The following is a 20,905-nucleotide window of genomic DNA, read 5'->3' as shown; positions in this document are numbered from 1 at the left end:
TAAAATGATTTTCTTTATTGTATTTTAAATATGTTCGAGAATCTAATTTTTTTTATAAAAAAATTTTTTTGATCAAGTCTATTTTCTTAAATATCTATTTCTCTTTAACTTTTGCTAATTGTCACCATATATCGTATGAAACTATACTTGAAAATAATGGAAAGATGTATCCTAAATATTATATTAAAGTTTGAGTAAAAGGAATTTTGAAGCAATCATGATATGTATAATTGTTTTTATACATTATTCATGTGAAACTTTATTATTAGAATGCACGAAATACAACCTTTAAAACGATAAGTCGTTATGTTTGTTTTTTTAAAAAAAAACGATGTCATTAAGAAATCTTTTGTAATGTTCTTGCCAAATAACAAGTCAACAAGGCAAAATTTTGGTTAGACGGTCTCACGGGTCGTATTTTGTGAGACGGATCTCTTGTTTGGGTCATCTATGAGAAAGTATTACTTTTTATGCTAAGAGTATTACTTTTTATTGTGAATATCGATAGAGTTGACTCGTCTCACAGATAAAGATTCGTGAGACCATCTCACAAGAGACGTACTCTAACAACAATGAGACTTTTCCCGATATATTATAATTTCTTTATCGGACCGAAAATGAAACTCAAACTTCTCGTAATATGTTCTTGTACCAAATCCAGTGATCTCAGATATGGTCTATATATCTAAACATGTCGACCCACAAGCTCAAATGCATCGCGGTTGTTCGGATTTATTTGGCTTTAAACCAGCTTCGAGGATTTCACTTTAGTCAAAACCAAGAAACATATCAAATCAACCTGGAAAAATTCGAAGCCTCTTTATTCCATGTCCATTGTCGTGGCATAAGATAATTCAAGTCCTGAAAGTAAACTAAGAAACTGAATAATGCATCAGATCCAATTCTCCATCAACTTAAATGTTTTTCCTTGATGTAAGAACATATTATAATTCAAAATGATAACTAAAACTAATGCAAGTTGCTTAGACAGAAAATCGCTCACCACAAAATTTAAATATTGTTCGAGCAAATTAGGGTCACTTAGTTGCTGAGGTAAAAATCACTCACCGCTAGCATTTTTTTTATTAAAATCCTCTAGCTTAAAATTTAAAAATACTTTGACAGATTTATAGTTGTTTTTCCATCTTTAGCAACAAGATCATAAGGTGAATCCTCCGAAAATTCGATCGGCATGGAATCCCTTCTCAAACTGGGCTCCCACTCAGCTTCCTCCAGCACCTTGAGTATTTCTTCTGCTACTACCTTGCTGCCCTCCGCAGACAAGTGGATTCCATCCCTGGGAAACCAAGAACATGGGAGAAAAGGCAAGGTTAGTACTTATTTCCTGAACCTACTCATCCCAGATCCAAAACTGAGGTGAATGACCCCCTCTTGCTCCTTGAGTGATACACCATCATGGTTTTAAAGCAGTTTCTTGATGCTTGTATGATGTTGATTATAGTCTCAAAGCTGTTACGAAAGATATAGTAGAATGTACTCACGTGAAACAGGCGTTTAACCAATTTTCTCTCTTCTGGATTGCAGTCCAAAGATCAACTACCTTCACCTCCAATTCACTACACAACTCTATGCAAGCTTCTGAATATAATCGGCACAACTCATTTGTTCGCAAAATCTCACTGACATGTGGACTGTTTAGAAGGCATGAAAAGAAAAAAGAAAGCAGAAGATGGGTAAGCTCTCAATATTTTGAACATTGAAGGGAGTAAGTACTAATTATCATACAGTGTACCTTAAGTTCTCGCGAAGTTTAACCTCATTAACTGGGGGGCAACCGAGAAAGATTATGTGAGGTTGTTGTGGAAGGTTCTGGAATAGAAACTCGCTGTTAGGAAAAAAGAGTTTATAATTGAAAAGGCAGAAAACAAAGGAAAAGTTAGAACTAGCCTTGTTAGACTTAGTACCCCATAATTGTACAAACCTCAATGGAGAAACTACACAACTATGCTATTTTTTTCCTGAAAACTATTTAGCTACATTTTAGTTAACTTGGAGTTTTTCTCCCCTGAAAATTTGAATGTTTTCAAATGTAACCAATTCTTTTCAATATCAATTTTCAAGCAAATGTTCATCTAAAAGCAAAGGAAAACCTGAAAGGCACCCCATCCTATGATTCGCAACTGAAAATGATGAAAAGTACCTTAGGTTGAATTACCTCATAGGAACAGAGTCATATCAGCACAAATTTGAGAAGTTACCTTGAGATGAATAGCAATTTTTCTCATGTTCTCAACATATTCTTGAAGTGGCACATGGGGCCCTAGTCCAGATTCATGAGGCCCCATGGAATCGTTTCCACCAAAGTATACAACCACCAATGAAGGCTGAGTAGCAGCATCCTGCAACAGCAAAAAAATCACGAGACAATCCAAGAATGGAAAAATGTTAAAAGGTCATTGGTGTTATCATGGTCTTAATAGAACTTCAGCAATGCATTTATTTTACTACAGCAGTCGTTAGTAGAAAATGCTTTTATTATATTACCTCAGTTATAATTACATGAAAGTTTATATCGTTATAACAAGTAACATATGCATAGATATAGTCGAGATCTCCGTGAACCGAACAAGATGTTGCATACGGTTGCATCAAAGTCAAAGCAAAAAGATATTAAGATATTTCAAACTATTTTCATTAAGTTTGAACAGTTACCTGATGCACTCTGCTACAGATAGAATGAACTAATCTAATTTGTTATGGAACCCATAAACATGCAGGATTCTTAAATTTCTGCTCTTCTTGAATAATTTATGGTAACCTCTACATGTAATGAACAGCTGGTACCTTAGGGAAAACTATATCAAGTACTTGAACAGCACGTCTTGAATTCCAGCCATAATATCCTCTGGAAATTATGTCAGCCTACAAGAGATGAGAAAAAAAAAATCCAATAACAGACAAGCAAGAATTCACAATGAAATCTAATCTAAAAAGTTCAGAAGACAGCAAATTATTCTTTTTCACCATAAAACAATTCTCTGGTTCAGAAATCTATGGAAAGCCTATGCCTGCCTAGAACGGGAGTACAGAAATCTATGGGAATCCTTTGCCTGCCTAGATGGGAACTTACACAAGACTACAAAAATAGTGAAGATACCTTTTTTTTAAAAAAAATATTGTTTGAGTCTTTCATCTTGATCTAATCTTTGCAATGACTTTAAAGGTTTCTTCTTTTAATGATTTCACAGAGTATAAGCTGCTACGACGTTGTAGGTCGTCAAAAAAATTGACTCCTCGAGGATAACGAATTCGGAAATGTGTAAATTTGATTACACTGTGTCTATGCAATTGCGCAAATAGTAGATCAAGACACATGTTTCTGCATTTATAGTAATCTTGACCAAGAGTTTTAACACAATTTGGTTTGTTGCCATTCTACCAAATTCCAGCACCAAAACTTATAATTCGAAAACCGAAGAGCAAAATTCAATTCAAGTTGCAAATCTCGTACAAAGAAAACAATAATAAACAGAACAAAGGGTGTTTCACGTCAAACTGCAAGCATACTCTGCGGGAGTAGACGTCGGAGAGAATCGCACCCCATCCGCCACTGCTGAAGCTAAGCTGGACTATTGACGATCCAAACAACACGAACAATGGCCTCGTCGGACCCACCATCTCTCCTCCACAATTCTTCCGATGGTTGAGTAATATAATATATATATCCCCAACTGCTTCTGGGATTTTGAGAAATGGGGTGTGAAGTAAATGTGGCAACGAACATGGTAGCATGAATTGAATGAGGATGTTAAAGTTTTACTGAATTATACTTCACTAACTCATCAAATCAAGACAAAGGAAAATGTCATTTCTTTTTGTAAATGAAAATTATTATTAACAAATAAATTAATAAAGACAAATACAAAAATGTCTACAATTAGTTTGATCACAACATCAAACACAAGTTGATATTCCAACATCATTTTTTTCTTCTTTCCAAACATCTTGATAATCTCACTAGATGCAAAGATGCAAAGAACTTGAGCTTCATGTCATCAAATGCTTGTTGAGGTACTAAGTGTGGGCAACCGACACAAAGCAGAGAAATAATCTTGCACGATTAACATATTGTATCTTTACGTTTTCAATCACTATTCATCTTGCGTAAAAACTTTTAAGCTTGTCCACGTAAATGTCTAAAGATGAATTGAGAAAAAATCCTGAGAGTAAATAATTCGACAGCTTTGAAGACTTGAATAGTGACATCATCTTCCATGGAATAAATTGATTCGAAATCGATGACCAGAGTTTTCATGATATTGGAAAAAGTTGTTGGAGCAGTCATTTCTGAAAAAAGTTCTTAAAGATAGAAATTAGATAATTTTTTAGATAAAAGTGAGCCAGAAGTTTGAGAACTGATATATTTTGAATGAGAAGATGCAAAAATAAACCGAAAGATTTAGGAATTTCAATTATTCAACATGTGTGATTTTTAAAATTAAGTTTTATTAAAAAAATCTAATATAAAACTGAATTTAATAAAAATTAAATTGTAATGAAAAAATCAATTTATTTGGTTTGACTGAGTAAACGGAACAAATTTTTTTCAAAAAATAAAATTAATCAAATTTTCAGATTAATTCGGTTCAATAAGTTATTACGGTTTAATAGAAATTGTATTCAACCCTAATTTCGCTAAAGTTTTTTTTATTGTTTTTATTATTGTTAATTTTGTTAATGTCTTTGTTTTTAATATTTTTAACAACAATAGTATTAATTTATTTCACATATTATTATTAAATAATTTATTATCAAAATCATAATAAATTATTATGTGTATAATTAATAATATTGTTTTAAAAATTAAAGCTTAGGAATGGGGTCCAGTTATTATAAATTTTTAAAAACTGTGTTTTTAACGATATTTTGTTTTTTGTTATTATTTATGTCATATAACTAAACAAACCTAAGTTTGTGATATCTTTTTATTATGAAATAATTTATATAATAAATAATTTTAAATAAGTTAAAATAAGTTATACAGTGATTTATAATTCCATGCTTTTAATTAGTTTCTAAAAGTACCAAATACCATTATATTTGGACATTTAATTTTAACAATATAATATATAAATCGTTTGCACTTGTTCTCGTAATATATAACTATTTTAATGGGAATAATTTATTATAAGGAAAAAAGACTTATAAACTCATATTTAATAAATTAGTTTAATTTATTTTTTTCGTTAAATCATGCAAATGTCGGGGTCAGTTTTACGGTGCATCAAGTAACCAAGTTAACACTCGGCACATCATGGCTGTTACTATTGAGAAATTAATGATCCACGTTACGTACTTGATTACTAAAACACTACCATCCAGAGGGAGATAATTGATTTTCATATTATGTTTTGGAGTATGACAATCTCGAGAATATTTTTTTGTGAGACGAGTTAACCCGATTCATATTTAAAACAAAAATTAATATTTTTAATATAAAAAATAATATTTTTTCATGAATTTGAAAATTCGTCTCACAAAATTGACATGTGAAACCGTCTCAAAGAGTTTTTGTGTATGTTTTCGATTCAAATAGTTAATTAAGAAAAACTCTCTTTAATCAAGGCAGCACATGTAGAAAATTCTAGAGAAAATTCTAGAGATCAAATGCAAACTCTTTTCATTCGAAATGAAGATATGGACTATAATATACTTTCTCGCAGGAAACCAATATATCAACAATCAAAGAAACACAAGGTAAGAAAAATTGTACCCTTTTGCTGTTATAAACAGATTTAAATGAACGTTGTCTGTCCAAAGTTCACAAATTTCATCTCAAAGATACCTGGTTTGGGGTATCTGTAACACCAGTTATTCAATAAGACAGTTCGCCTTGGGGAAAATAATGAATCTGAATCTATTGTTGGCTCTATTTTTATATTTTCTACAAACATTGTTGTGCTTTCTGTGTGATAACATGTCTGATCTGGTCTCAAAATGTCAGAGCTTTTGAAGTTTCGATACCCACATAGCAATCTGCATTGCAAACAGCCGAGCGTCTAACAGACACTCCTCAAACCACACACGAACCAGAGTAAGTAACGCCTGTTTTGCAGCAATCGTGACTCGATAACTGCCTCAGACGATATTTTTCCAACAATCAAGAATGTTTCAAGTGACTAGCCTTGCATCTGTTTCAGAAACACGCTGGTTACTTGTTTGCAAGTATCGAGCATGAAGAGTCGATAGTCAAGCTATTAGCTTTGCTTTATTGCTGAATATAGCTAAGTGGTAAAGAAGGAAACTCGTCTACAAAATAATGCAAGAAAGAATACACTTCAAGCTACCTCACAGTAAAATAGTGTACAGGCATTCTCTCACTTTAGATTGACATTGATGTTTCTAATCATTCTAGAGCTGAAATTGACAAAATTTTATATCAAAATTGATCAACTAGAAACTCTTCATACAATTAAAGTCACGTCAAAAGGTATAGAAAAATACTCGGAAAGCATATAGTTAGATTCCTTCCACATAAGTAAAATAACCATGCCAGTAAGAAATTTGTCAAAATCTCATAAATAAAGTTTCAAACTTCATGGACTACAAGTGCGTGACAGTTCAAATTTCATGTGCTAAATGGTGTTTCATCTCCTATTTCATGGATATGAAATGATTCCTAAAATAAGTTTTAAAAAATGATTAAATACATCCATCATTCATTTAAATGACACGAGTTCAAGCACATATCGTACTAGAGATCTATTTATTCACGATTCCCTGTAAGGATGATGCCGTATACATCTACATAGACAATGAGTACTGTAATCTTGCCTTTCCCCAAATGCTTTACAAATAAAGTGTGGTCAACCCGACATTGAGTGTATCCATCACTCTTTAAAACATTGATAAATCGAAAAAACCAAGCTCTAGGTGATTGTTTGAGGCCATACAATAACTTTTGTAATTTGCATACCTTATTGTTTGTAGCCGCTGATGCAAAACCAAGTCGAATGTCCACATGCACCTCTTCTTCAAAATCTCCATTAAGGAATGCATTTTTCACATCAAGTTAGTACAAACCAATCTAACTTGGCAACAATTGATAAGAGGACTCAGATGGTGTTGAGTAACACCATTTGGCTACATGAGCAAATGTTTCTTTGGCTACAAATTGTGTTTTTAACCGATCCATGATTCCGTCAGCCATGTGTTTGACAGTGAAAATCCATTTGCAATCAACTGTTTTCCCGGTGGGAGATTTGCTATATGCCATGTTTTGTTCTTTTTGAGTGCCTTTATCTCATCGAATACAGCAGCTTTCCATTTTGGTTCATTGAGAGCTTCATCGATGGTGGATGGAACCTGCACCTGGTCTAAGTTTGAGAGAAATGCATGATATTCATGAGAAAAACGTTCAAGCGAGACAAAGTTCCCAATAGGGTGTTGTGTGCAAGTTCTCACCCCTTTTCTTACAGCAATGGATTTATTGTCCAAGTCATTTTCTGACATATGAGTTACCTGAATTTGGTGTCATGGAAGAGTCTTGGACAGGTTGAGTTTGTATCAGATCTTGGCTCATTTGATGTTGTTTCCTTCGAGAGTACACTTGAAGCGGTTGGATGGGATTTCTCACTAGAGGTTTAAGGCTCGCTGATCACGGTATTGGGTATTGTTTCTGGTTCAGTATGGAGTATGGTTGGCTTGATATATGGAGTGATGGGACATTGGACTTCTCCCCTCGAAGCGAAGAATTGGGCTAGAAAGAATCATTTTCGAATAATGTGGCATCCATGGATGTGTACTGCTTCTTTATAGTGTGAGAATAACATTTATGACGTTCCTGGTTTAGGGAATACACAACGAAGATGCATTTGACAGCACATGGCTCGAGTTTGTTGCAGTTATGGGAATGGATGTGAACGAATGGGCAGCATCTCGAACACTTTGAGCGGGATATCATGAAGTAGGTGTGAGCTGGGGAAACATTCAAGGAATGTCTGGATAGGGGTCTGTAAATTTAGGACTCGTGAAGGCATTCGATTGATGAGATAAGTGTTCGTGAGTATGGCATCACCCCAATAGCACTTAGAAACATTTTTTGTGAACAACAAGGATCGGACAACTTCCAGGAGATGACGGTTTTTTCTTTCAGACACATCATTCTGTTGGGTAATATCAACACACGAGCTTTGGTGAATTATCCCTTGGGATTGCAGATATCCGCCCAAAACTGAATGAAATAATTATGTGGTTTATTTGTACGTATAATCTGCATTTTGATACAGAATTGGGTATGAATCATGGTGTGGAATTGTTTAAAAATATGTGAAGTTTCAGATTTGTCTTTCATTAGAAAAACTCAAGATAGATGTGTGTGATCATAGACAAATAATAGGAACCAACGTGTACCACTAATATTTGTCAGGGGCCCCAAATATCACTATATACAAGGGAAAATGATGTTGATGGTTTGTGACATTGTGGTGTGAAAGTGAAACGTGAATGCTTGGACAATTGGCAAATATCGCATTGGAAAGAATAAGAATTCTTATTATTATCGAACAAAAATGGAAACAATTTTCCAAGGTACAAAAAATTCAGATGCCTTAGACGATACTGTCATAACAAAATCTCACTATCTTTATTTAAATTCAAAGTCGAAACAGAATAAGAGAGTATATGCATGGAAAGATCCTTGCTCGGGCTTCTCTTGTAAATATTTATCTTCAGGAGATACAATCCGTCACAAAGGTCAGCACTGCCAATCAACCACCCCGATGCCAAATATTAAAAAAAAAAAGAAATTTAGTCGTGCATTTGAGGTCGCGGTTGAGCATTCTCACTGATAAAATATTACACTTGAGATCTGACACAAATAAAATAGATTGTAGAGAAATATCCGGAGTTAATTGAACTGAACCATAACCAGCCACTTGTGAGCATGAACCATTTGCAATGCGTAACATCTTTACAAGGACTGAAATGGGAAAAAAATTCCAGATCTCCAACCATGTGGTCCGAGGCACCAGAGTCAACAATCCAACTGTTTGATAATTCTTGTTGTGTAATAAAGGCAAATGAAGAATTACCTTGATGTACCACATTACCAACAGGTAAAGAGGTTGGTGCTAAATTAGTTTGGTTGAACAATTTCTGGAGTATGTCAAGGTGCTCTTTAGCGAAATGTTAGAGATCATGGGATTGATTTTTGGTTACAGCAACATTTTCTCTCCTTTCTCGAGCCGGCTTCCAATGAACAAGTTTCTCATGGATTCTCCAACAAGTGTCTAGTGTGTGATTCTAGGCTTTCGGCATTTTCCACGCCAAGAATGTCCTTGCACGATCAGTACCAGAGTTATCAACATGCAGAAACGAAGGCACGTATGGGCAGCAAGGGTTGATACGTCCAACGAGGAAATAGGTGGTGGCGATCCCAGCATTATTTTCCGGCTGCTTTCTTCATGGCGAACTACCGAGAACAATGCACAGAGAGTGAGCAATGGCTTGGTCCCCAAAAATCGCCACGCATGTCATCAAGAGTGCTATGAAGTCCCAATAAAAATTTAAAAACTTGATTTTGTTCAACAATCACCCAATAACATTTTTTATCGTCTGGGCATTTCCAATCTTAGACTTCAAACAGATCAAGTTGCTACCAGTGTCGAGTAAGGGTGGTGAAGTAAGCTGTGACAGTGGAATACCCTAGTCCAAGATCAAGGAGGTTGTTTTCAATTCATATAGCTCTGACATGTTGTTTCTGGAAGAATAAATGTCACGAGCAGCATCCTATATCTCCATCGTTGTACGATATAGAGGAAATTTTCACCAATTTATGTGATTAACCACGACAAAATCATATTATTCTAGGAGTTCCATGTCTTAAACTTCGGATCGGCTCATTCAAGGCATGTCGTTGCGCCAGAGATGAAGTCATCTTTCCCTTTTCCTCGAACGAACATGAGAAGAGATTGCGACCATTGTAAGAAGTTTTCTCCGTTTAATTTGTGGTTCGTTATCGGGATGGAAGAGGTTTCAGCCCATGTTGGTGCGACGGGTACCGCCGAAGATGTGGCCCTGGACCTGGAAGAAGTGGACGGCGAAGCCATGCCGTATTTGGTCATGGTGTTTCTCTCGGCTCTGATACCATGTAGCTTTAGGAAAGAAAAATTTTCGAGAACGCAGAATGTTTTATTGAATGAATGAAAAATAAATAAATTACGTGGTGATTTATAGAACTCTACGTAAACTAAATCTCTTAATCTAAGGAATAAATCAGATACTAGTTATGTTAATCCTAAGAATTCAAATACAGACAAATATAGATAAGTTCCTACCTAAACTTAATTAACAGATAACAATTAAATATTCATTATTCAACATAAATTATATTAATGAACCGAGAGCATTAAATATTAATGCCAAGAAACAAAAACATCAATTTACATGATCTAAGTCATTGAGGCGGTAAATTGGATAAAACTCAAACAACGACTAGGCCCCGCTTGCTCATAGTTTCAAGAAGCAAGGGATAACAATGTATGCAGCAGAAAGAAAAGAACTTGTCAAGAGACTCGATACACTAAAAGGAGTTGAAGAGTGACCAGAAGCTCGAAAGGGATCTTGTGTCCATTTAAATGATGGACAGATGCAGTGATCATGCAGTTTAGATTATGTAATACAGGCACCATTATCAGTATAGAAACAAACATATGGACAAAACATCTATACCAATTATCAATATAGATTTATGAGCACAAGAATGTAAAACATCAAACCAGACAAAATGATGACAAATAGATACAAACAAAAGGATAAGACACTGAATTATGGGTTGAGATTCTTGTAAGAGGCTGCGAGAGCAGAGACGACAATTTTCCCCGCGGGTTATTCTTGTAGGAAGCTGCAAAAGTAGGGATTATATTTTTCCCTGCGGGGTCCGGAAACGGGGCGGGCTCAGGGATATGTTTCCGGGTATGGGTTCAGGGGTTTTTCTCCTAAGTAAATAGGGGATGGATATGGGGATGTTATCTCCATCCCTGAACCCACTCCGAGGCCCCAGATAATAATAATAAATAATGATGATGATGATAATTTTTCCTAACAATAAACAAAAATGAAAACTCAAATTCTTAACATTTAAATCTCGTTCACGATCCATCTCGTCGTCCAAATAATAATGATGTGGTTTCATCTTTTTTGTTTATTAAACCATGAATAACAAATGTTTGTATTGTTTAAGTAATACTAATATTTATACATGTAATTATATTCTTATATCAATATTGTTTAATTAAATTTAAGATCTTTTTTCTCAAATCAACAGGTATTTGAAGCGATTGGGGCGGTGATGGGGATGGATTTTAGATTCGGGGGCGGTCCATCCCTAAGACGGGGATGTAATCCACGCGGGGTCGGGGATGAGGTCACCGATTAGGTAGAAGTGGGGATGGGGGCGGGGGCGGGGGCGGGGATTGGGATGACAAACCTGATCCGCCCCCGCGCTGCCCCATTACGATACATGTGTGAGAGTAGTTAATGCAAGCTACGTCCAAGCATACCAATCCCCAATAACTGAAAAATTCTGTGCATCAAAACAACTGACCTGTTTATTTATCCTTGCGTAGATGAGTCACCAAATTAATTGTTGATAATTGCCTGGATCAATGAGAGGTAAAGCTTCTGATCATATTCAACAGAAATTAGTATAATTTGTTCATTAGGTTTATCACTAGGCTTATCATCTGACAATCTTACTTTTGAAATCAGCTTTAATCATATTTCCTACAGTTAAGACACATTACCTTTGCTGTAACCAACCACTTGAGGGATCTCGAGTCCTTAATGTCAAATATTTGGATTGATATTCATTTCTAACCATTCGTTAGGGGACATTTCCAAAAGTTTCAACTGCACCCAATCATATTTCCTACAGGTAAGACACATAACCTTCGCTGTACCCAACCACTTGAGGCGTCTCAAGTCCTTAATGTCAATTCTTTGGATTGACATTCATTTCTAACCATTCGTTAGGGGACATTACAAAAGTTTCAACTGCGCTGCAACCAGGCACCTTCTTGTGCCCAATTGTTTTCATTTTTCTTCTAACTTTAGTCGCATCATCCCATCTACTGGCAGATGCATATATATGAGCCATAAGCGTATTGCTGCTAGAATCACGGGACTCGATCTCCAAAATCTGCTGGGAAATGCGTTCACCTATATCAACATTTTCATAGTTCCTACAAGCACTAAGCAAAGCTTCATAAAGTGGGACAATAAACTTGTTATCTTTCGTCGATACTTTGTTTATCACATCCTCAGCTTCTTCTAGGAGCCCAGCACGACCAAGTAAGTCTATCAAGCAACCATAGTGTTCCAACTTCGGTTCGATCTGATAGACCTCGGTCATAGTGTCAAAATACCTTCGGCCTTGATCAACTAGCCCTCCATGACTGCAAGCGTTTAAAACACCAATAAAAGTGATATCATCAGGTTTAATCCCTGCATGAATCATTTCTAAAAAGAACAGTAATGCTCTGTTGGTACTTCCATTCATTGCAAATGCACAAATTATGGCAGTCCAAGATGCTGTATCTTTCTGATTCATCTGATAAAAAATCTTCAATGACATATCTAAGATCCCGCATTTTGCGTACATCTCTATAAGAGCGGTACCAACAACAACATCTATCTTTATTCCGGTTTCTTCTATGTAAGAATGGATCCATTCACCCTGTTCTAAGGCTCCTGACTGAGCACATCCAGTTAGTAAAGCAACCAAAGTATACTTGTCAGGCTTAACTCTATCCATTTGCATGTTCCTGAACAACACCATTGCCTCATCAACCTTGTTAAACTGTACAAACCCATTGATCATGGTTGTCCATAGAATAAGATCTCTCACTGGAGCCTTTTCAAATAATGATGTAGCCTCGTCCAATTGACCACATTTCACATATGCTGACACCATACTAGTCCAACAAAGCACATTCTTTTCATGCATCGTATCAAATATTCCCCTGGCCATATCCAAACACCCACACTTGGCATACATATCCAACAATGCATTTCCGATTATCACTGTAAGCCCAGTTTGTCCTCGTACATAGTCATGGATTTCACGACCAAGATCTAATCTCTTTAAGGAAGTACAAGCCGACAATGTACTAGCAATCGTAGCCTCATCAGGTTTCACACTTCTATCTAGTCTCATCTTCATATAAACATTAATGGCTTCTTCTAACTTGTTATTCTTCACAAAACCAGAAATCAAAATATTCCACGAAATCAACTCTCTATGAGGCATTTCGTCAAACATTTTACTTAAACTCTCACCACACCCCAACTCCCCATACATATCCAAAATCGAATTACATATGTACGAATCATATACATCCCCAGTTTTCATCACAAACCCATGAATTTTTTCTCCGTCAAGAACAACCCTCAACCCTCCAAGAGCTTTAAAAACAAAGGGGTATGTATAATTATCGGGGAGCAATCCACGTACACGCAATTCATCGAATAAATGAAGGGCTTTTCTACAACTACCCACTTTAGCACATGCCTTGATCATCACATTATAGATAAACAAAGTTGGAATCTCTATTTTAGCAAACAATTTTTCAGCGTAGGCTAGTTTTGTGGCAGAGGAAAAAGAAATGAGCTTGTGCAGGATGTCAATATTTGGATGCAGGCCGTGGATGAAGATTTGTGCCTGTATTTCCTTGAAATGGTGCATGGATTTGCAGTTTTTTAGGAGGTCAATGCATGCTTTCTTGTTGAATATTTTTGATGTTGTTGCAATGGTCGAGAACTGAATTCCTGGAATGACAAATAAGGAATGCAGTTCAGTCATCCTCCATAAAAAATTGGTAATTTTCTCAAAAATTCCATCAACTGCTGCAGTTGTTTTTTCACTGTACTAAGGACCATCATGCATTGTCTCTATGTTCAATACAGTCTTTTAAGTGTAACCTGTTACCATATAATTTTTTTTATTTCTTTACGCACAATCAAATGTGTTGTCTTAAAAAATCTTTTTACCAAATGAAACTTAAAACAAGATATGCACTCAGAGCACTCAGCAGAAGCGTGTAAACAACAAAAAAAACAAACTAAACTAAAATTACAAACTAGAAATTTTAGAAACCATGTATATGTGAAATTCTATGCTAAAAATGTACTGCTAGTGAAACAAAAAATGTACTTCAAATTGAATTAGTACTCATGAAACCAACAATGATAAATCCAAAAAATGTACAATGTCCTAAAAAAGAAATAAATTCGAATAGTAAATGATTAGGAGTGTAAGAACGAGTAAGAATCTGCTACCCAAACAAACAATTAAACATAAAGAATGACATAAATGATAAAAAAAATTGAACTTCCAACAAAATAAGTCATTCAAATCTTCAAAACTGTCCTTTCAAATTAATGTTGATCTGAACTCCAATAGTTCAAGTCAAAGATGTTTAGGAATTTGAAATATATGAATATGCACAAAATATACATCACAACAGAGGAAACATTTAAATTATTCATGACTCCATGCTTGCAAACAAAACTAATACAAGAATATCAACACAGGAAAGAGTAGAAATACAAGAGGCATTGTGATATGGCAATATGAGCATTACCATAGAGTATCTTCCAGATGCACATGAAAGCAATAACAATATTGTACGACAGATTCAAAAATCAAGTCAAATAAAAAGCAGGAGATGACAGTATATTTAAGGCACCTTTTTTCTATCTATTTCTGGTAGAGTATTCAACAATATGAACATGATTCTTTCCGATTTCTGGTCAGAGCATGTTGAGACTTGAGAGACGAGTGATAGGAGGATTTGGCTATTAGAGAGCATAAGAAGACTGCAAACTTCTCTCTATCTCTCTTTCCTACTAATTATTCAAACTCCTCATCTTATATGTATGTCTCCCTTGTTTGGGAATCTCTATTCTTACCTTGTACAGTTTTTTATAGGATTTAATCACACGATTATTGTATAGCTGTGATGTACTACAATCAAAAAACCCTTAAGTTGCAATATGCGAAAATTAGTGTGAGTTTGCATAGCGAGTGATCAATTTAAAGATCACATTTTTTATCATGCAAACTCATTTCAATATAGCGTAAGATCTTGAAGAAATTTGGTTTTATTGAGCATAGCAACGAAAAATAACACACTTATGGGTTCAGATGTTATGTTTGAAAAGAAGAAACAATTCAGAAAGTTATAGAAGCTAGTGATACTAAACTATTTGGAATGATAAAACAACAGGAATGACAAACCTTTGGAGTAACACGTGAAAGCATATCTCAATTATGAGACAACATCAAATAACAGGTTACATCAATACATCTCAACGAAATCTTCGCTTGCGCTTGGATTGATGGATTTCAAATGTAGTTTTGTTGTTTAGAGAAGTAAAACCATAAACTTCAAATTCATCCTTTTCAAATTCATCTTTTACATGTTATATAGTATTTCATGCTAAAAAAAATGGATTTCAAGTTCACAAAATAATAATGTCGTTCAAAATCCATTCTACTTTGTATCGCTAACGTGTAAATAAGTAAGACGTAATATATTATTTCATTGTAAATAATAAACTAATCGCAATCCATAGATTTCAATCTCCCCAAGTGCACCAAAAGAATCTCCATTTTATTTATTACTGATTGAATGGATACCTGTGTTAGCCTGTCAACAAATGCTAATTTTATTTGTATTGAAACTAGGCACTCAATTCAAATTGGGTTACCAATCTATGTGTTCCAAATATTCGTTAGAAGATGTCCTATCCTTCTATATTTATTAATGAATTTAGTTTCTGATAAAAAAAAATTATATTGTCATCAAAACAATTATGTGCTATATTAACAAAGTAATCTCCACAAAAACCTGATACAGTCGATTAAACAACAATACAACTGCTACGTAGTACTTACAACATTTTGAGTTCATTTATTTACTTACTTATTCATGTTTTCACTATGAATAAATCGAAGAGAACAGCTAGCGCAAGCTAAACAGCAACAAAAAAGAAACTCTGCTTCAGCGAAGGAATTTGCAATTGGTGGACAAATTTGAAGTTGAAACATACCCAACGCGATGGTTGATGCGGTGAAGGCATCACGGAGGAGTCCCCGAGGGACGGTGGTCGAGAGCTTGAGAGCAGAGGCGGGGTCTTCGGACCTTGCGATCGCCGCAGCCCCTAAGGCTGCGCCGCCTCCCACCGTAGCCGTCAGAAGCAGCTTCGTACTGGCGCGCCACAGAGATCTGGCTGCCATTTCTGGTTCGCTTCTTCCTACGTCTCCTGTTGTCTTCCCCTGCCTGAGTATATATATATATACATGCAAATATATACATATATCGGCAACCTCACTGAATCGGCTGCCCCCTAGTCTTTAGCTGAATCGAAGATTAAAACTGATTAAAGTCAAATAAATATCTTTTTGGGAAAATGATTTTCTTTTTCTTTATATTTATTGTGCAGAAGTCACGTCAATTTTTTCGATTAAAAAAATTTAAAATTTATATAGAATTAAAAATGAAACAAACATACAAAATTGAAAATACAATTTTTCTTTTTTGTTTTAACCAAAATAAATATTTTTTATAGGAACTAAATAAAAATTTTGATATATATAAATTTAGGTATATATAGAGTTTAAATTTTTTAATTTTTTTATCACAACATTATATTTTGTGACACAAAAACTTATGTCACATCAATTAATGAGTCGATTTTGTAAGATAAATATACTATTCGACTTGATCAATGAAAAATATTGTTTTTTATGTCAAAATAATATTTCTCTCTCTAAATATGAATCAGATCGATCTGTCTCACATAACTATATATTTGATATCGTCTTATAAGAAACCTACTCATTTTGTAAAAACTGTACAAATAATAATGGAAAGTAGATTTCATATTTGCTAGGCATATGACATTACGATATAGTTGTGATTTGCGAATTTTGGTTTAAAATTTATGAAATTTGGAATTTAAATTAGATACGGTGTTTAAAAAAAAATAGATACGGTTTTGGGTGAAAATGAAATTTTAAAATTTTATTAATAGTAACCGACATGAAAAATGAAATTAAAATTTTGTTATCTATGGTTGATTGATAGCAACCCAATATAATCGAATCGAGCCAAACGCTAGTTTTTTTTTTTTTACTTAAAAATTATTTAGTCTAGACACATAGAAAAAATTTGATTTATTTAGGGTTGGAATTTCGTTCGACTTGAAGTTTCTTGGTTCTAACTTAAATTATTGTGTATTATTAACTACTAGACGAAGGCTCGAAATGAGGCTCTCGTGTAATTTTCTGTATATTTATTTTGGGAAGAGATGTGCATACAAAAACAGGCATAGGTGAAAAGACTATTTCAAAATCTAAAAAAAAATAACAGTAAATTTGTCTATGAAGATAGGCAGACAGGAACAAAATCCGTAATTATAACATAGTCACGTCCTAATGTTGTATTTAGACGAATGTATTTGAAATGATAGACTTAAACCTTATGGACATGTTTTGATGTATAAAATTCGAACGATTTTAAATTAATTTTACATCAAATTAATCTATTTCAATAGTGATTTTGATGTATTTCAAATACACTTCAAGTATCATTTGAAATATATCTCTCTAATATTTCAACAAATCAGTCTCTTTTTTTGAATCAAATTCATCTATCCAATGCAATCTATGGTTTTTCTTCGCTAGATCGAACTTTAAAAGTTGATCATCTCAAATAATAGAATACATTTGATTTTTTTCATTCATGGAAGTGTTTGTATGAATGAACACAAATATCAACAGTAAAATGATAATCACTTAAATTATATACACTACTCTTGAGGTTTTGATGGTAAAGGTATTAATCTAACATAATTTTTAATATTTTTTTCTATTAACAATATAACCAATCATCAAAGGACCAAAGGTATTAATCTAACATAATTTTTAATACATTTTTCTATAACAATATAACCAATCTTTTTTTTCGCAACATAGTTGAACGAAGATAAGTTATCGTCCATGAGTTTTATTCATCAGCGATGGCACACCAATTCATACGCGTAGTGTATCATACCCGACGACGTTTTTATTGTTTTGAGTCGGGGGAGGGGATTGTCGCAACGTGGCCTTTTACCACAAAGCATTATTTTATGGACGGATGGAAAAATACTAAATAAAATATAGAAAATTAATTTATGATATATACATCAATATAGTGTGCATTGACCTACAAAGTTGTTTCCCTACATTCTATTAATCTGCATATCGGATTAAATGCTTTGATCTTTACATGGCTCGAACTTCATTCAACCTTTGAACAAGAATCGGATACCGTTTTTGGGTTCGAGTGGTCGGAAAGAACACCAACTTGTCCTGTTCCGCTGGCACCCAACTGTCAAAAAACAAATTTGAGTTGATAATTACCGTCTGATAAATAAGCTTGAATGTGGGTTTATCAGCAAAAAATCGATGTGTTACGCCGTTACCTGAACTGAGTGACTAAGCGATGAAGAAAAACTGAGAGCTCAACCCTGGCAAGCTCAGCTCCGGGGCAACGCCTTGGCCCTCCGCCAAATGGAGTAAACACGTTTGTCGAACAACTAGTAGTTCCTGAACCGTTCTGCTTATCACATATGCATATTTGTACTAGAATGTTAGAATACATGTGCTATGATCAGACCGAGCATGCTATAAAATAAGTAGAGCGGGGTTCAAATTCGAAGGAAAAATCGACCTGCCAGCGCCAGGGATTAAACATGCGAGCGGCTTTGAAATGATCATGATCCATGTGTACCGCTCGAAGAGAAGCAAAAACCTTCCACCCTTTCGGAATTGTGTAACCATCTGATGCCAATCAAAATACCACCATTCTTAGAACAAACAAAATCTAAGAACCTCATTTCTCTACTTTTAACACAATAACATGCACAAGAATGCATATTGGATCTCCAGCGGCTCAGACAAATCTAGCCCTGCTCGAACTCTAGTTACGCACTCTAGAAGGCTAATCAATGTCAAGTTTGAGCACTTCACAAGCCAATAGCTAACAAATGATTATCAAGCAACTAGAACTTGACGTGCGTTTATCTACTTGTCATCGATCAACCACAAAAAGGGCGTTTCAAAATCTGTATTATTACCTTTGATAGTAACATCTGTCATTGCTCGTCGAAAGACACCGCTGATAATGTTAGATACCCTGAGAGTTTCATTCACAACCTGAAAAACATATGAGTGAGTCTCAATGAAGTGCTGACGAGAAAGCAATGCAAGTTTTGTCACTTAGAATGAGGTTTTCATGAACTTACACATTGAGTGAAAGGCATGGATTTATAATCTTCCAATTGAAGAGCCTCATTTTCACCTTTCTTAGCCAAAATTTCAATGTGCTCTTCCTGTTAAACAAAAGGGGTTGGTTAGCTGTGTATATAACCTTGTCCAATTTAATCACTCATGAAAGATATTAAATCATAAATAACTGTACTAACTTTTTTTTTAGTTTTCAAGTTAATTTAAAATATATATTAAAAATTTTATAACAAAATTATTTATAGACTTGTACAAAAAATAGCAAAGTAAAAAATTTAAAAACCGGCTGGCAGGCTCACCCTCACCGAACCCGTTTGTGTTGACCTATTTTTGCCCATCTCCAAATGGGCCAATAAAATCATAACTCAACTCGCATGACGGCACGGGCTGGCTCGACCAACCAGACCGTTTTGACGGCTCTACTCAAAGGAGTGGAACTTCGCCTACCATCACCACTTGTAGCCCAACCCATGCCTAATTCTTTCCAACACCACATGTCGTTTGTTGCAAATGTATTTATTGCATTGATTTGAGATATAAATTTATTGAGGTTAACTTGAATAAACTTTGTATGATTTTAAAAATTAAATTGATGACATCTTAGATTTTTTTTAAAATGATTTAACATCTGAATAACGATTCTTTTTTAGAACACTGTAAGTATTTTAAGAAATAATTATAAAATATATGTATACAAAAAGTTTCTAAACAACTTTTAAGGTGGTGCAAAAGTAATTAAAATCCAAATCGTTCACGTTTAAGGAGAGGATAGTGACTTTATTACATGATAATAACATTTAAAAAGACAAACTAATCTTATTTTTGTCCTCATTGGTTAGATGAGAATTTAGGTAAGGAGATCAGAATAAAAATGGGGCCACCTTAAAATGGAAAATGAAAAACGTCGATATATACCTATACTATTATGGTCACTCATCGTGCTCACCTCCGCATATCATATATTGGATGCGATAAATTCATAACTAAATTATATATCCAATAGATGAGTCTCACCGACACAGTGGGCGGACAACATATCAAAACTATATATATCCACAAATTAACAATTATAAAGATAATTTATAATGGGTAAATCATATTGCGGCTACTCACGTAATTGGATGTAAATACGTAATATGAAAAATTAATGAAAGATAAATAACAACATACTCAATTTGATTGATTAAAAGTAAGAAGATTGATATTCTAATTATAAATGATTGAAAAATGAACTAATTTTTCTACAATCAACCCTACAAATTTAAGGAAATTTCTTTTTATGTCTCATATATTTTTTGAGATTTCATTCATTTAAATAGTCAATTTCAATTTTAATATGTTATATTATTTAAAAAAATTGTAATTTTAATCATTTTTTTCCAACTAACGTTTACCAAAAATTGGTAGATGCGATATTAATACTGAAATTTGGTATCATAGAATACCAAAATCAGAAAAAGATAAATATATAAGACAAAAAAAACTATCATTTTCTAAATTATAAGTATCTTAATTTTGGTTATAATAAATAATTTTATACACACATTTTATTTTCCCCATTTTCGTTATTATTATTATTATTATTATTAT

At 34.2% G+C, this 20,905-nt stretch overlaps 3 protein-coding genes across 12 annotated transcripts; all 3 read right to left on the bottom strand.

Moving 5' to 3' along the window:
* Window positions 1–885: 885 nt before the first annotated feature.
* Window positions 886–3,787, bottom strand: LOC140973899 (GDSL esterase/lipase CPRD49-like). The gene is made up of 6 exons (XM_073437030.1): window positions 3,529–3,787; window positions 2,806–2,883; window positions 2,220–2,360; window positions 1,754–1,830; window positions 1,503–1,652; window positions 886–1,297 (listed from the first exon to the last, which is right to left on the bottom strand). The coding sequence occupies exons 1-6, from the start codon at window positions 3,751–3,753 to the stop codon at window positions 1,108–1,110; spliced, it is 861 nt and encodes a 286-aa protein (XP_073293131.1). The 5' UTR covers window positions 3,754–3,787; the 3' UTR covers window positions 886–1,107.
* A 1,932-nt stretch (window positions 3,788–5,719) lies between these two features.
* Window positions 5,720–16,397, bottom strand: LOC140973898 (pentatricopeptide repeat-containing protein At1g31430). Of its 10 annotated transcripts, none has more exons than XM_073437024.1 (6): window positions 16,075–16,397; window positions 11,766–13,788; window positions 11,567–11,619; window positions 9,054–10,115; window positions 6,938–8,722; window positions 5,720–6,152 (listed from the first exon to the last, which is right to left on the bottom strand). In XM_073437024.1, exons 1-2 carry the CDS (start codon window positions 16,259–16,261, stop codon window positions 11,954–11,956), a joined length of 2,022 nt encoding a protein of 673 aa, XP_073293125.1. In that variant the 5' UTR covers window positions 16,262–16,397; the 3' UTR covers window positions 5,720–6,152; window positions 6,938–8,722; window positions 9,054–10,115; window positions 11,567–11,619; window positions 11,766–11,953. The 10 variants fall into 10 exon arrangements, with proteins under 10 accessions (XP_073293125.1, XP_073293126.1, XP_073293121.1 ...); XM_073437025.1 differs by having other exon boundaries at window positions 9,054–10,101; XM_073437020.1 differs by having other exon boundaries at window positions 6,938–7,337; window positions 7,483–8,722; window positions 9,054–13,788.
* A 1,786-nt stretch (window positions 16,398–18,183) lies between these two features.
* Window positions 18,184–19,787, bottom strand: LOC140972598 (3beta,22alpha-dihydroxysteroid 3-dehydrogenase-like). Its single transcript, XM_073434996.1, has 6 exons — window positions 19,722–19,787; window positions 19,315–19,401; window positions 19,147–19,225; window positions 18,741–18,850; window positions 18,493–18,626; window positions 18,184–18,398 (listed from the first exon to the last, which is right to left on the bottom strand). The coding sequence occupies exons 1-6, from the start codon at window positions 19,785–19,787 to the stop codon at window positions 18,293–18,295; spliced, it is 582 nt and encodes a 193-aa protein (XP_073291097.1). The 3' UTR covers window positions 18,184–18,292.
* Between the last annotated feature and the right edge of the window lie 1,118 nt (window positions 19,788–20,905).

This window comes from Primulina huaijiensis, chromosome 3 (genome assembly GCF_012295235.1).
Source record: "Primulina huaijiensis isolate GDHJ02 chromosome 3, ASM1229523v2, whole genome shotgun sequence".
Lineage (NCBI taxonomy): Eukaryota > Viridiplantae > Streptophyta > Magnoliopsida > Lamiales > Gesneriaceae > Primulina > Primulina huaijiensis.
Note: the sequence above shows the minus strand (reverse complement) of the source record. Positions and strands in the feature narration are given on the sequence as shown.